The 14,987-nt window shown below is 54.8% G+C and overlaps 1 protein-coding gene across 1 annotated transcript; it reads left to right on the forward strand.

Moving 5' to 3' along the window:
- The first annotated feature begins 540 nt into the window (after positions 1-540).
- On the forward strand, positions 541-5,509 carry TMEM187 (transmembrane protein 187). Its single transcript, XM_040974703.1, has 2 exons — positions 541-622; positions 4,373-5,509. Exons 1-2 carry the CDS (start codon positions 591-593, stop codon positions 5,439-5,441), a joined length of 1,101 nt encoding a protein of 366 aa, XP_040830637.1. The 5' UTR covers positions 541-590; the 3' UTR covers positions 5,442-5,509.
- The last annotated feature ends 9,478 nt before the right edge of the window (positions 5,510-14,987 follow it).

Genomic DNA, 14,987 nt, shown 5'->3' on the forward strand with positions numbered 1-14,987 from the left:
ACCCCCCGACACACGCTGGGCTCCGCCCCCCACCCCCCGGGACTGGCTCCCGAGTCGCTGAAGGGACGGACGCTCGAGGGGTTGTCTTTAATTGGCAGTGGGCACAGGGGTCCCGCTTGCTAAGCGAGGAGGGGGAAGTGGAGAGACGTGACGCGAGCGGCCCCGTTCCGCGCCTCCTGCAGCCGCCAGCCCGGCCGGAGGCGGGACGCGTGGGCGGTGACGCAGCCGGGCGCGGGGCCGAGGGGCGGAGCCTCCGCCGCTCCCAGGCCCGCCGGCCCCGCCCCCGGCCGCTCGCGCCGCCGCAGAGCCGAGCCGGGGCCGCCTGCCCGCCTGCCCGCCTGCTCCCCTGCCCGCCTGCCCGCCTGCCCGCCTCTCCCCCGCCGCACCGGCCTAGCGGGCGGGCAGCCGGGCAGACGGCGCCCGCAACGGGCGGGAGCGCGGGAACGGCCTGCGTCACCGCGCGTCACCCCGCCCCGCCTGCTTCCCAGGCCCCGCGCCCCGCCCCGCGCGCAGGCGCACAGCTGCTTTTCGGGTCCGCCCTTTTTTGATTTGAATTTCCCCGAGCGAAGCGAGAGAGGAAAAATACCCGGATGGTGATCGCTGGCCTTTTCGCGCCAACACTGTAAGTTCTCACAGCAGCCGTGAGCCAGGGTCCCTGGCAGCACTGGGGCCTCACGTTCCCAGGGGACATCTATGCTGCAGCGTCTTCCCTAGGGGCACTGGAGTGCGAGTCTCGGAACCCGGTGTCCTGCAGTACCTAATGTGGGTCGAGGACACGTGATCTCTGCATTTGAACTCATCTTTATTTCAGTCATCCTCTGGTCGGAATTTGGCATTTCCCGCAGTTACAGCTGCAGACAGAGGAGTCCAGAGGGGCAGCCATATCTGTGTCTTTGTGGCCAGGAGAAATGCATTGGTCGTTGGGGATCCCAGAGCTTTTCCTGTAGCTTGCCAGTAGATCCCTTAAAGAAACAAACATGGAAATGGCCTCTGAGTAGACTTGCAAATTTGTTCTCTCTGTGCCATTGGAAGTACTCATTTCAGAAAGGGCAAAGGTCACTTCTCAGCCTTTGGGCTAAGAACAGGTGTGGAGAGAGCAAAAGGGATTTGGGGGCCAGCGCAGGAAGAGCTCGCCGCTTCTGCTGCGCCGGCTGGCCGCTATGAGCTCGGCCAGTCAGACCTCATCCCAGTCGCTTCTGCTGACTCCCCTCAGGGAGGTGGGCAAGCACAGAAGGCCCCAGGGGCCCCAGAGGCTCCCGGTGAAGCTCCAGGAACGGCTGTTAAACCCCTGGGCACACAGGCAGTGGCTCCGAACATGCGACCACGACGTCACTGCGTCACTGTGACTTATGTGGACTCTGTCCTAGAGCCTTCCCGGAAGCCTTCCAGGGGCATAGGTTAGCACTCGCAGTGTGGCAGGGGAAGGCACCCCAGTCCCTGGCAGTCCACCTGCAGGGGAAAGTCCCAGACGGCATGACAGCTGAGTGGGGCGGTGAAGCAGGCGGGGCAGCGGGAGGCCTACATACAGGTGGAGGCCAGCACATCCATGACTGGCTGGCAGGGCAGAGAGGAAGCGCAGCGGAGAAGGCAAGCACCGGAGAATGCTTGCACCGGAGAAGCCCCGGGCCCTGGCTGCACGCCCGGGCCTGACCTGAGCACTGGAGAGCAAATGCTGGCCTCCCGGTGTATCTGGTCCACAAGGCAATAAAAGCCAAAGGACAGCAGTTTCCCCCTGCCCAGGACAGCCAGGACACTCCAACATTGCTGTGTGGTACCTGAGGCACCTGGCAGAACAAGGGATCAGAAGCTGCCCTGCCAGCCTCCCAGGGAAGCCTCCACCAGCACGTAAGGTGGCTGCTGCACAGGCAAGAATCCGGGTGAGCTAGCCTCCACCTGCCAACATCCAGGCAGTGCTCACAGCCAGCAGCTTGGCCTCTCGTGTCCCTTCCCGAGATAGTTCTTTATATATAGAAAACACTGGTTTATTTCTATTGGAAAAGTAGATTTTACAGAGACCCATCTCCTGGCTAACTGCCAAGATCGCCTCAATCAAGACTGGGCCAGGCCGAAGCCAGGAGCCAGGAGCCTCTTCTGGGTCTCCCACGCAGGTGCAGGGTCCCAAGGCTTTGGGCCGTCCTCAACTGCTTTCCCAGGCCACAGGCAGGGAGCTGGATGGGAAGCAGGGCCTTGTTTCTGGCACAACAAGGCAGAGCATTAGCTTTTTACATTACAGACTAGCAGTTCTTAAAAATATATATATAGGGCCCGGCGCGGTGGCGCAAGTGGTTAAAGTCCTCGCCTTGCACGCCCGGGATCCCATATGGGCGCCGGTTCTAATCCCGGCAGCCCCGCTTCCCTTCCAGCTCCCTGCCTGTGGCCTGGGAAAGCAGTCGAGGACAGCCCAAGGCTTTGGGACCTGCACCCGCGTGGGAGACCCGGAAGAGGCTCCTGGCTTCGGATCGGCATAGTATCGGCCCGTTGCGCTCACTTGGGGAGTGAATCATCGGACGGAAGATCTTCCTCTCTGTCTCTCCTCTCTGTATATCCGCCTTTCCAATAAGAAAATAATAAAAATAAATCTTTAAAAAAAAAAAAATATATATATATATATAGGAACCATCACAATGGTTCAGTTGGCTAATCCTTCACCTCCAAGTGCTTGTTCTTTTCCCAAATGGCTGCAGCAGCCAAAACTGGAGCGGGAGCCTCCACATGCGTGTGAGCCGGGTCACAAAGCACAGCAGCAGGACTCGAACCAGTGCCCAAAGAGGATGTCCATGTTGCAGGTGCTAGCTTTGTTCACAATGCCACGGCGCCAGCCCCAGTGATATATTTCCTCCTCTATTAAAAAAAGGGGGGGGGGGCGGCCAGCATGGTGGCCTAGCGGCTAAAGTCCTCGCCTTAAACACACCGGGATCCCATATAGGTGCCGGTTCTAATCCCGGCAGTCCCGCTTCCCTTCCAGCTCCCCGCCTGTGGCCTGGGAAAGCAGTGGAGGACGGCCCAAAGCCTTGGGACCCTGCACCCGCGTGGGAGACCTGGAAGAAGCTCCTGGCTTCGGATCGGCATAGCATCGACCGTTGTGCTCACTTGGGGAGTGAATCATCGGATGGAAGATCTTCCTCTCTGTCTCTCCTCCTCTCTGTATATCTGACTTCGTGATAAAAATAAAAATAAATCTTAAAAAAAAAAAGATTTGGGCCCGGCGCGGTGGCGCAAGTGGTTAAAGGTCCTCGCCTTGCACGCCCGGGATCCCATATGGGCGCCGGTTCTAATCCCGGCAGCCCCGCTTCCCATCCAGCTCCCTGCCTGTGGCCCGGGAAAGCAGTCGAGGACGGCCCAAGGCTTTGGGAACCTGCACCCGCGTGGGAGACCTGGAAGAGGCTCCTGGCTTCGGATCGGCATAGTATCGGCCCGTTGCGCTCACTTGGGGAGTGAATCATCGGACGGAAGATCTTCCTCTCTGTCTCTCCTCTCTGTATATCCGCCTTTCCAATGAAAAAATAATAAAAATAAATCTAAAAAAAAAAAGATTTATTTATTTTTACTTTAAAGTCAGAGTTAGGGAAAGAGAAAAATATCTGCTAAATCACTCCCCAAGTGGTCACAACAGCCAGAGCTGCACTGATCCGAAGCCAGGAGCCAGGAGCTTCTTCCGGGTCTCCCACGCGGGTGCAGGGTCCAAAGGCTTTGGGTTGTCCTCCACTGCTTTCCCAGGCCACAGACAGGGAGCTGGGTGGGAAGTAGAGCAACAAGAACTTGAACTGGCGCCTATATGGGATGCTGGCACCACAGATGGAGGATTAGTGTGCTATGCCACAGTGCTAGCTCGCCAGTGATGCATTTCTGAAGCACTAGAGCCCAGTCACTGAGAATCAGTGAGAATGAGATTATCTCGGGTTTTCTGGCTGCTGTTGTGAACCCAGGAAAGAGAGGTGGGACCGAGCCCTTTGGCAAGGTACACGGGAGTTAGCTTGAGGGCCTTGGGCTGGGCTTGCTCTGCTTCCCAGCATGGCATCTGATGCTTGCTAGTTCAGGTGAGTGCGTCGGGTCGGGGATTTGGGGCCTGGGAGCTTGCGCATGTGCCAGCTGGTGGAGGTGTCCTGCTCTGGGCCTGGGGAGCTTTGGACATCCACATGCAGACTTCAGGGGGCGCTGGGCAGTGAGCAGGGCTGGCAGGAGAGAAAGGCCACACACCAAGTCAGGAGGATCTGGAGGCCGGAGGCCGTGAGCAGCGAGGGCTCCCGTCGGGTTTTTCTGCTGGAAACTCTTGCTGAGCTCCGGGCCTGAGGGGCGCGAAGATGCAGGCTCTTCTTTGGGTTTTTTCTTTTTTTCTCTTTTCCCTAACCACACTCTTTTTGTAACCACAAAGGAAAGAAGCAGACCATTCCTGCACGCGGGCCAGCCAATCAGTAGGCCTTCCTCCGGCCCCACACCGCCACCGTTCTGGGCCAAGGTTGCAGCATCTGCATCGGAAGTCACGGGGCCAGCTTCCTGCCAGCTCAGCTGTGTGGCCAAGCGGTTTGCATCCGAGTTCAGACAGACACACAGTCCTCATGAAGCCGGAGACGCAGAAGGCCGTGTGCCATGTGCTGCTGGCCAGCTGCCTGTGTGCGGCCGTCGTGTACATGGGGGCTTTTGAAGGTGTTGTGGTGCAGGTGGGCTATGAGCACTATGCAGAAGCCCCGGTCGCCGGCCTCCCCGCCTTCCTCTGCATGCCTTTCAACTCCCTCATCAACCTGGCCTACGTGGCCCTGGGCCTGTACTGGTTGCGGCTGGGGGCCAGCAGCCCGCAGGATCAGTACCTGAAGGACGCCTTTGCCACCATGGCCCTGGTCTATGGCCCTGTGCAGTGGCTGCGGGTCGGAACTCAGGCGCGGCCCGCCGCCTTGCTGGATCAGTGGTTCACGTTACCCATCTTCGCGTGGTCAGTGGCCTGGTGCCTGACCCTGCACGGTGGCTGGCAGCCCAGGCTGTTGCTGTGTGTTGAGGGCCTCTCCCTGTTCAGTTACAGCCTCGCCCTGTTGCACCCCCAGGGCTTTGAAGTGGCCTTGGGAGTGCACGTGGCAGCCGCAGTGGGCCAGGCGATGCGCATGCAGTGGCTCTGTGGCAGTGCGGCCACGGCCACCTACTTGGCTCTGGGCATGCTCTCTTGCCTAGGCTTTGTGGTCCTCAAGCTCTGGGACCTGCCACTGGCACGCTGGCGTCTCTTCCAACACCTCACGGGTCACTTCTGGTCCAAAGTGTGTGACGTGCTGCAGTTCCACTTTGCATTTTTGTTTCTGACCACCCTGAGCCACGGCCCAAGCCCCCATCCTGATGGGAAGGCACGCTGCGAGGTGCGGGCGGTCACTGAAGCTTGCGTGCTGCCAGCAGCCTGGGTCCCAGCAGACCACGCAGCACGCCGTCCTTCCCCTGTGCCGGCCCGACTTAGGCACTGAGTCACCCACCTCAGCGCAGGCCCTGTGTGTGCACACGTTCTTGTAACTCAAAAATAAACCTGTGAGCCGAAGAACCCATCAGGCTTTGAGCAGGTCTTTGAGGGGGCGGCCACAGCTGGGCAGGGCAGCACTAGCACTGCCAACGAATGTCCCCAATGGTGCTTGGGTTCAGGGGACTGAATTACACGAAGTGCAGGCCTAGCAGGTTGCTGGAACTGGGACAACCCACAGCGTGCCCGCATAAAAGCCACTTGCTGTTGAGTCACTCAAAGTCTCCTGTCTGGATCGTCCCTGGAGAGACCCAGAGCGGGGTTGACCAGCTCTAACCTGCCTGGCACGCTAGGGCCTGACAGCACCTCCTAATGTCAGGTTGGCATCTGCAGGTTCCACTGCACACTTCCCTTGGAGGAAACAACTTTTAGCTTTTTAACTTTAAAATATTTATTGGGCCCAGTGCTGTGGCCTAGTGGCTAAAGTTCTCGCCTTCAGCACGCCGGGATCCCATATGGCCACCATTTCTAATCCCGGCTGCTCCACTTCCCATCCAGCTCCCTGCCTGTGACTGGGAAAGCAGTGGAGGACGGCCCAAAGCCTTGGGACCCTGCACCCGTGTGGGAGACCTGGAAGAAGTTCCTGGCTTCAGATCAGTTCAACTCTAGCCATGTTGGCTGTCTGCAGAGTGAACCAGCAGATGGAAGATCTTTCTGTCTCTCCTTCACTCTGTAAATCTGCTTTTACAGCAAAAATAAGTAAATCTGGGCCTGGCACTATAGCGTAGTGGTTAAAGTCCTCATCTTGAATGCACCGGGATCCGATATGGATGCTGGTTCTTATCCCGGCAGCTCCACTTCCCATCCAGCTCCATGCTTGTGGCCTGGAAAAGCAGTGGAGGACAGCCCAGAGCCTTAGGACCCTGCACCCACGTGGGAGACCCGGAAGAAGTCCTGGATCCTGGTTTCGGATTGGCTCAGCTCTGGCCATTTTGGTAATGAACCAGTGGATGGAAGATTGTTCTGACTCTCCTCTCTGTAAATCTGCCTTTCCAATAAAAAAAAAAAATCTTTTAAAAAAAGAAGGTAAAGTAGACCGGTAGAGAAGACCCCACAGCCACCCCTGCCTTCACTCAGCCGTGTGTCTCTTCGGTTTCGCACCCCAGGGGCCTCAGAGCAGCTACCAACCGTCAGGAGGCTCTTTGGGTTTCCCGTTGTGTAAGGCAGCACAAATGGTGTGCTCCAGCAGCACGAGCAGCCCTCGAGTCACTGGTTAAATGGTCAACAGGGGGCACGCCAATGGTGGAGCTGCATCGTGGGCAAGCATGGAGCCGGTGGTGGCCATCGACCGAGGGCCGCCTGAGAAGGCATGCCCTTCGAGCTGTGGGTCCACTGCGCTCAGTAGCCCCGAGAGCCTCTTGTCTGTGTTTTGTTTTGCTGCCAGGCAGGGTGCCCATGGGAAACAGGGAGCACAGCAAGAGAATGGGGGCAGGGGAGGGGTGCCCTGCAGAGCCCCTCCTTGCCCAGGAGAGGCTCCCATAGTAAGAGAATGAGTGTCTCAGCCCCATGTGTCCCTGGTACAGCACTGATGGCAGGCTGACGCTATGAACTTACAGTCTCTTCTGCTAAAATGTGGTAACCCTTCAACAAAGTGCGCAAACCACAGCCCGGAGCCCGGGCGAGACAGGGCACCTGCCGGGCCGCAGCCTGCACCTCCTCCCCATCCCTCTGGTGCGATGGCAGTGTGGCTTCCTGTGGCCCTGTCTGCAGCTGGGTGCTCGTGGGGACCAGATGGGGCCCCTTCCACAATGTGGACCTAACGGTTGAGATGTTCCTGAGTTGGGAGGGGTCCCGGAAGCCGTGTGGGCCCACCCAGTCCCTTCACGGAGAAACTGAAGCGCGAGAAGTCGCACTTGGCTGGAAACGTTGCTGCTCGGTTGCTTGCTCGCCTTCTAGTAATGTCTTCTCTCCTGGCACAAAATGGTCTTGTGAATCTTGCTCTATGTAGAAGATACAAGCTTGGCAGGACAAAACAAATGAGCAGAGAACATGCAGGAAGATGGTCCCCAGAGCAAACCTTCACATGCTCTCATAACATGCATGCACTCTTTAAAAAAGGAAAAAGAATAAGAAAGAAGATAAAGAAAAAACTTCATTTGAGACCTCTCCCTGCAGCGCCAGCACGCCATATAACCGCTGGTTCAAGTCCCACCAGCTCCACTTCCTATCCAGCTCCCTACTTGCTACTTACTGGAAAGCAGAGGAGGGCCTCTCTGTGTAACTCTGCCTTGGAAGTAGAAATAAAATAAATAGAGGGCCTGGCACAGTGGCCTAATGTCTAAAGTCCTCACCTTGCATGCACCGGGATCCCATATAGGCGCCAGTTGGTGTCCCAGCTGCTTCACTTCCCATCCAGCTCCCTGCTTGTGGCCTGGGAAAGCAGTGGAGGACGGCCCAAAGGCCTTGGGACCCTGCACCCACGTGGGAGACCTGGAAGAGGCTCCTGACTCCTGGCTTCAGATTAGCACAGCTCCAGCTTGGGGAGTGAATCAGCAGACAGAAGATCTTCCTCTCTGTCTCTCTTCCTCTCTGTGTATCTGACTGTCCAATAAAAAAAAGAAAAGAAAAGAAAAGAAATAGAATCTTTAAAAAACAGGTAGAGTTAGAGATCTTCCATTCATTGATTTAGTCCCCAAATGGTCACAATAGCCAGGAGCCAGAAACTTCCTCCAGGTCTCCCACGCGGGTGCAGGTTCCAAGGCCCTGGGTCATCCTCAGCTGCTTTCCCAGGCCACAAGCAGGGAGCTGGATAGGAAGTGGAGCAGCCAGGACAAGAACCAGTGCCCCCATGGGATACCAATGCATGCAAGGTGACAATTTAGCCACTGAGCCATTGCACTGGTCCCGATATATAAATATTTTTAAAAAGTAAATGTGACACAGGATTCTCTGCCCCGTTTGAAGTCTGGGTGAGGGACAGCAATTCCTTTTCGAAGAGGAGCTGTAGGAGTTGTGTTGCCAGGCGGCCAGGCACTTAGGTGGCCAGGTGGCCGCAGGCGGTTCCCTTGCCTGTCAGTCCCTTTGCTTGCCTCTGCCAGATGGCCTTTCTTTTACCCCTTCTTTCGGCCTCACCTGCATCACCAGGGTTACTGAAGGACTTGAAATCCAGCAGCCCCTTTGGACCCAGCCCCTCTTCCCCGGAGCCCCCCCACCTGTGAGCTGGCTGGCGCATGGACACTGTGGCTGCCACTCCCTAGGTGGTATGCCATGTAAGGTCACTTCTCTGTCTCTGCCTTTCAAGTAAGTAAACATGTCTTAAAAAACAAGGAGAAAGTGCCGACTGGGCGTCGCCGCCCGATTTGCTGCTTGCTGATTGGATGGAGGTGAGCTACAATGTCACTTTTGTTCTCATTCACCTTCCCAGCTTAGAAATAAAAGGAAACAAAAAACCAAACATACATGATCATGTGAAGCAGCATTCCCAGCTGCTGGACATTTCTCCAAATGACTTGAAGAAGGGTCACAAACAGCCTTTTGTACCTGCAAGTTCAAGTTCAGTGCAGCACGGTTCACTGCAGTCACGAGGGGAGGCATTGCTGGCAGAAAGAGGCAGCAAGCTGCGGCCTGGAAAAGGAAGGGGGTTCGTGCTTAACGGAGGCACAGCTGCAGTTTTGCAAGTTGGAAAGAATTCTGCAGCTGGATGATGGTGAGGCCGGCCCACAGCGCGCACGAGACAGCTGCTTACATGGCCATCATCACTTGGGCATGCTCCAGTTAGGAGAGGATTCTTGGGTGGGTTTCTTGAGGAACTGCCACCCAGTTTCCCATAATTCCCACCGTGCTTTGGATCCCCCTTTCCCCATAGCCCGGCCCGCAGATTAGCTCAGTTTCTAGCCACCCTTCTAACAGATACAGCCCCGGGGTGTCTTCACGTGGCCCGCGCTCCGCCAGTGGGCATGACAGCGTGAGCTTCTTGCAGATGTCGGACTTTCACCCTGAGCAGGTGTACGCCTTCCGGATCACCCATCCACTGCACGGTTGGTCTTTACGCTGTTACTTCCTCGGCCATGTGTGAAATATTTAGTTTATAAAATGGTATATCTTACCTCCCTTTAAAAAGATTTGTTTTTTAATTAGAAAGTCAGATATACAGAGAAGAGGAGAGACAGGGAGGAAGATCTTCTGTCTGTTGGTTCACTCCCCAAGTGAGCGCAACGGCTGGATCTGAGCCGATCTGAAGCCAGGAGGCAGGAGCCTCTTCCAGGTCTCCCACACAGATGCAGGGTCCCAAGGCTTTGGGCCGTGGGGACTGCTTTCCCAGGCCACAAGCAGGGAGCTGGATGGGAAGTGGAGTAGCTAAGACAAGACTCAGTGCCCATATGGGATCCCGGTGCTTGCAAAGGGAGGCTAAACCAATTGAGCCATCATGCCAGGTCCAGTAAATCTTATTTTTAAAGATTGCTTGTTTCTTTCCTTTTTTGAGAGCAAGAGACACAGAGCTACAGAGAAGCAGACAGACAAAAAGACCCCATCTGCTGCTCCATGGGTCTACTGCAGCCTCACAGGAAGCATTCGAGGCTGGGCCACAGACCAGTGCCCACTCTGCGAAACAGTACCAGATTGACCAAAATGGACAGATAAAGGGACAAAGAAGAACAGGAACGGGAAAGGATCTTAGTAGAATCCCACCGTCTTCACGCAGGAATAGTGTTGGCCTCAGCCTAGGAAGCACCTGGCACCAAGTGCAGAGGGCACGCGCTCCCCTCCACACATACCTGCCCTGTTGCAGGTTACGTGAGCTAAGTTAGGGGCGAGAAGAGCAGGTGCTTTTAGCAAAGCAAAAGTGCCTTCCCACTCTTCTGAGTTTCTAGTCTTGTTCTTCTTCTTCTTTTTTTTTTTTTTAAAGATTATTTTTATTGGAAAGGCAGATGTACAGAGAAGAGAGAGACAGAAACAGAAAGATCTTCCATCCTTTGATGCACTCCCCCAGTGGCCACAAAGGCCAGAGCTGAGCCAATCTGAAACCAGGAGCCTGGAGCCTCTTCTGGGTCTCCCATGCAGGTACAAGGTCTCAAGGCTTTGGGACATCTTCGACTGCTTTCCCAGGCCACAGGCAGAGAGCTGGAAGGGAAGTGCAGCTGGGACATGAATCAGTGCCCACATGGGATTCTGGTGCTTGGAGGGGGAGGGTTAGCCGGTTGAGCCATTGCACCTGTCCCAAAGTTGATGAGTTTTGTTCCTGCCCTGTTGTTGATAGCTGTGCTTTGCTCACTGAAGCCGTCATTTCCTCCATCTCTCAGGGTTTCCTCTTGCTGCCCCCCCCCTCCGAAACCGTGCCCGCACCCCCCCACGCCGTGGCCAAAGGGTGCTCACTTTGTTCTGCATGAAAATTCTTCTTTTGTGTCTCACTGTCCCCCTCCTCACAGTGTGGTGTTTGGTTCCTAGGACAAGTTTTTCCTACCATTTTTGCCGGACCTTGTTAAGTTAGGGTGGCTAAAGGAACTCCAACTCTGTAAGAACAAGTGGAATGGGGCCCGGCGCGGTGGCGCAAGTGGTTAAGTCCTCGCCTTGCACGCCCGGGATCCCATATGGGCGCCGGTTCTAATCCCGGCAGCCCCGCTTCCCTTCCAGCTCCCTGCCTGTGGCCTGGGAAAGCAGTCGAGGACGGCCCAAAGCTTTGGGACCCTGCACCCGCGTGGGAGACCCGGAAGAGGCTCCTGGCTTCGGATCGGCATAGTATCGGCCCGTTGCGCTCACTTGGGGAGTGAATCATCGGACGGAAGATCTTCCTCTCTGTCTCTCCTCTCTGTATATCCGCCTTTCCAATGAAAAAAATAATAAAAATAAATCTTTAAAAAAAAAAAAAAAAAAAAAAAAAAAAAAAAAAAAAGAACAAGTGGAATGGGGAAGATGATGGCAGCCATTCCTAGAAAGTGAAGCAGAGGGCCTGGCACAGTGGCCTAGTGGCTAAAGTCCTCGCCTTGAATGCACCAGGAATCCCATATGAGTGCCAGATCATATCCCGGCGGCCCCGCTTCCCATCCAGCTCCCTGCCTGTGGCCTGGGAAAGCAGTCAAGGACAGTCCAGGGCCTTGGGACCCTGCACCCGCGTGGGAGACCCGGAAGAAGCTCCTGGCACCTGGCTTCAGATCACCACAGCTCCAGCCATTACAGCCACCCGGGGAGTGAATCAGCAGACAGAAGATCTTCCGTTCTATCTCTCCTCCTCTCTGTGTATCTGACTTTCCAATAAAAATAAATAAATATTTTTTTTTAAAAAAAGAAAATGAAGTAGATATCAGATGATAGCTTTGTGAGCTGACTGAGGCATCTGCCTGACATCCCATGATGGCCGGTAGCGTCCAACACTATACCGTATCAGCCGAGACAATTCAAGGAGACCATTTTGAAATCAGATGAGTGCACAATGGAAACATCTGGGAGAAATACCCCACGTGAGCAGATGCACCCAGTCATCAGCTGCAGAAGTAATGTGAGAGCAAGAGAGTGGCCCCTAAGCAAAAGCAAGTTAGAAAATGCTGGGGAGAAATGGCCACAAGTACACAAGGTCCATGTCATCTTTAGAATGTACAGTGGTTCTTGGCTAACAAGGCAGGCTTCAGTTGGAGAGGTGCTGGTAGGATCCTGGGCTGGGTTGCACCAGATTCCCCTTAATTCCGGCGACAACCTGAGTCCAGTCCATTTCTATTTCTTTGCAAACACTAACCTTGGAGCTCACGCCATGCTCGCCCTGCCAGGGAGTCCATCTTGGATTAGCAACAAACTGGGAGCTGAGCCACTGGCATGGGCAATTCCTCCCTGCCTCACCGTGTCCCCTCTTGCTGCCTGGTCCAGAACACAGGAGCTGGTAGCTGGTGGTGCACCAGTGGCTGCCAGCATAGCGGAGGTGGAGCACGTACTAACAAAACTTTGTGATGCCAGGAAATTCTTGTCTAGGAAGAGGGCGTGGCAGACAACGCCACTGCTGATTTCAGGAACTTCTGAGAATTCACTCACTGACCATTACAGAACTCAACAGGCTTCCACAGCAGTCCTGGACTCCAACTCAGACCCCAAGGCTGCTCGTTCTTTAAGGTTGTCTTCCAAGCCCTGCCTTCGAAAGGCAAAGTAACAGGAAGGGGGAGGCAGGGGGAGAAGGCCTCTGCTGGTTCAGCCCCTAAATAGCTGAGAAGTGCACTGGCAGGGCTGCGCTGGGCAGGTGTCCAGGTGAGTGACGGAGACCCGAGCCTTGAGCTGCTTCTTTCCAGAATGCATCAGCAGGAAAGCAGAGACGGGACTTGATCCCAAGCACTAGGAAATGGGCTGTGGGTGTACCAGGAGGCAGCTCTGCCCTCTGCAATCACCCCATCAGGTTTTGCTCCATCCCAATAAGATTCCCTGCACCCCAAAAGCCCTGCCCAAGCTTGCCACACCCCAAACTCTTGCTTAGGAACAACTGCCACTGACCTCACCCTCCCAAGAAGCTTGTCAGGCTGTGTCGGGGTTGATGTGTGGCTCAACACGGGCAGGCAGGCAGCGTCCTGGCTCAGCTGGCCCGGCCGGGTACCGTGCTGGTTTGACAAGAGTGGAAGTGGACAGTGTGCTCTGGCTCTCCTTTTGTTCTCTGCTGCTCATCTGAGTTGTAAAATCTGAAACCAACAACATTTCCTAGCCCCTGGTAAACAAATTCTGACAGCAAACATCTCTTCCAGTGCTCATGATGCCAATTCTGGGACCAGGGATAGTTTTTTGTTCTGATGTCCAACAATGCTAGGAAGCAGCAAAAGTAAACGAGCTCTGGTAAGATGCACCTGTGACCTCGCACCAGTCCTGGCCCCACCCCTAGGATGTGGCCACCAATAAGAAGCAGTTCTGTCACATCCTTGGCCTGATCCCTGTTGCCCACCCTACAATGTCTATCATGAGACTCAACTTTGTCTCATCCAAAACTCAGCTTTGTCTCATTCTGTGATTGGGAAAGTGGGATACTCAGGACCTGAGAAAATACAGGGTGGATTTGCTTTTCAATTGATTTCTTTAAAGTTTTTGTAATTTGGGCCCGGCGCGGTGGCGCAGTGGTTAAGGTCCTTGCCTTGCACGTCCGGGATCCCATATGGGCGCCGGTTCTAATCCTGGCAGCCCCGCTTCCCTTCCAGCTCCCTGCCTGTGGCCTGGGAAAGCAGTCGAGGACGGCCCAAAGCTTTGAGACCCTGCACCCGCGTGGGAGACCTGGAAGAGGCTCCTGGCTTCGGATCGGCATAGCATCGGCCGTTGCGCTCACTTAGGGAGTGAATCATCGGACGGAAGATCTTCCTCTCTGTCTCTCCTCTCTGTATATCCGCCTTTCCAATAAAAAATAATAAAAATAAATCTTTAAAAAGTAAAAATAAAAATAAATCTTTTTTAAAAAGTTTTTGTAATTTGCTCAGTTAGCATTAACATTAATTTAAAAAATCTATTTATTGAGCTTAATGCAATGGTTCAATTGGCTAATCCTTCCCCTGCAAGCGCTGGCATCCCCCTATGGACGCTGGTTTGTGTCCTGGCCTCTTCATTTCCCTTCCAGCTGTGGCCTGGGAAAGCAGTGGAGGACGGCCCAAAGCCTTGGGACCCTGTACCTGCGTGGGAGACCCAGAGAAAGCTCCTGGCTCCTGGCTTTGGATTGGCTCAGCTCTGGCTGTTGCAGATTAAACTTGGGGATTAAACCAGTGGATGGAAGGTCTTTCCGTAAATCTGATCTGCCTTTCCAATAAAAAATGTATTTATTATCCGAGAGGCAGAGAAAGAGAGAGAAAGCTCTCCTAATCTTCTGGTTCACTTCCCAAATGACTGCACTAGTTGGCACAGGCCTGTGCCTGCCTCAAGCTGGGAGGCCTGTGGGTGACCATCCACTGCTGACCGCCAGGGAGGCTGCGGTAGCAGGGATTCAAAACCAAAGGCAGGAATGCAGCCCAGGTAGGCCCCTAAGGGACTGGGGTGACTCAACTGTGGGGGCACTGCTTGGCTGCCAGGCAGACTCAAAGACAGAGGCCCAGCCCAGATGGTCCCAGGAGGCAGAGGCAGAAGCAGCGCCTGCGCAATGCCTTATGAAAGGGGAGAACGGTGCAGCAGGAAGCTATGGGAAACACAGCTGGACTTGAACCCAGACCTTCTGCCACCGGATGCGGGTAGCCCCAGGCCACTGTGCTGGTCGGAGGGGAAGGCACCGATGGCTTAGCTTTCCTGGGTGCTGTGTGTAATCCTGGCTGCACTGCAGCCAAGCACTCATAGCCTGCCTTTCTCTCACACTATTCTTTTGCAGAAAATCTCAAAACATTAAAAGATGGCAAAAATAGCCCACCATGATTGTTGAGTGTGGGAAGACTTTTTGAAGGCTGTCACTCAAGTTGGAGGTTTTTTTTTTTTTTTTTAATCAAAAATAATGAGGGAAGTGCAAGGCACATGGCAAAGCAGGGGAGAGTGTTCGCAGCAGACCACAGTGTCATGACCCTGGGAAGAATTCAACCCACTCATAGAAAGAGCCAGGGTCATAGTGTCATGAGATGTGCTTTTTCAA

The sequence above is a fragment of the Ochotona curzoniae genome, unplaced genomic scaffold (assembly GCF_017591425.1).
Source record: "Ochotona curzoniae isolate NIBS_2020 unplaced genomic scaffold, NIBS_Ocur_1.0 contig_2469, whole genome shotgun sequence".
Taxonomy (NCBI): domain Eukaryota; kingdom Metazoa; phylum Chordata; class Mammalia; order Lagomorpha; family Ochotonidae; genus Ochotona; species Ochotona curzoniae.

Excerpts from the sequence above, each read along its gene's own strand:
- TMEM187 (XM_040974703.1), top strand. The coding sequence starts at position 591 with ATGGTGATCGCTGGCCTTTTCGCGCCAACACT. Across the intron at positions 623-4,372 it reads GGCCTTTTCGCGCCAACACT|GAAAGAAGCAGACCATTCCT; the intron begins GTAAGTTCTCAC and ends GTAACCACAAAG.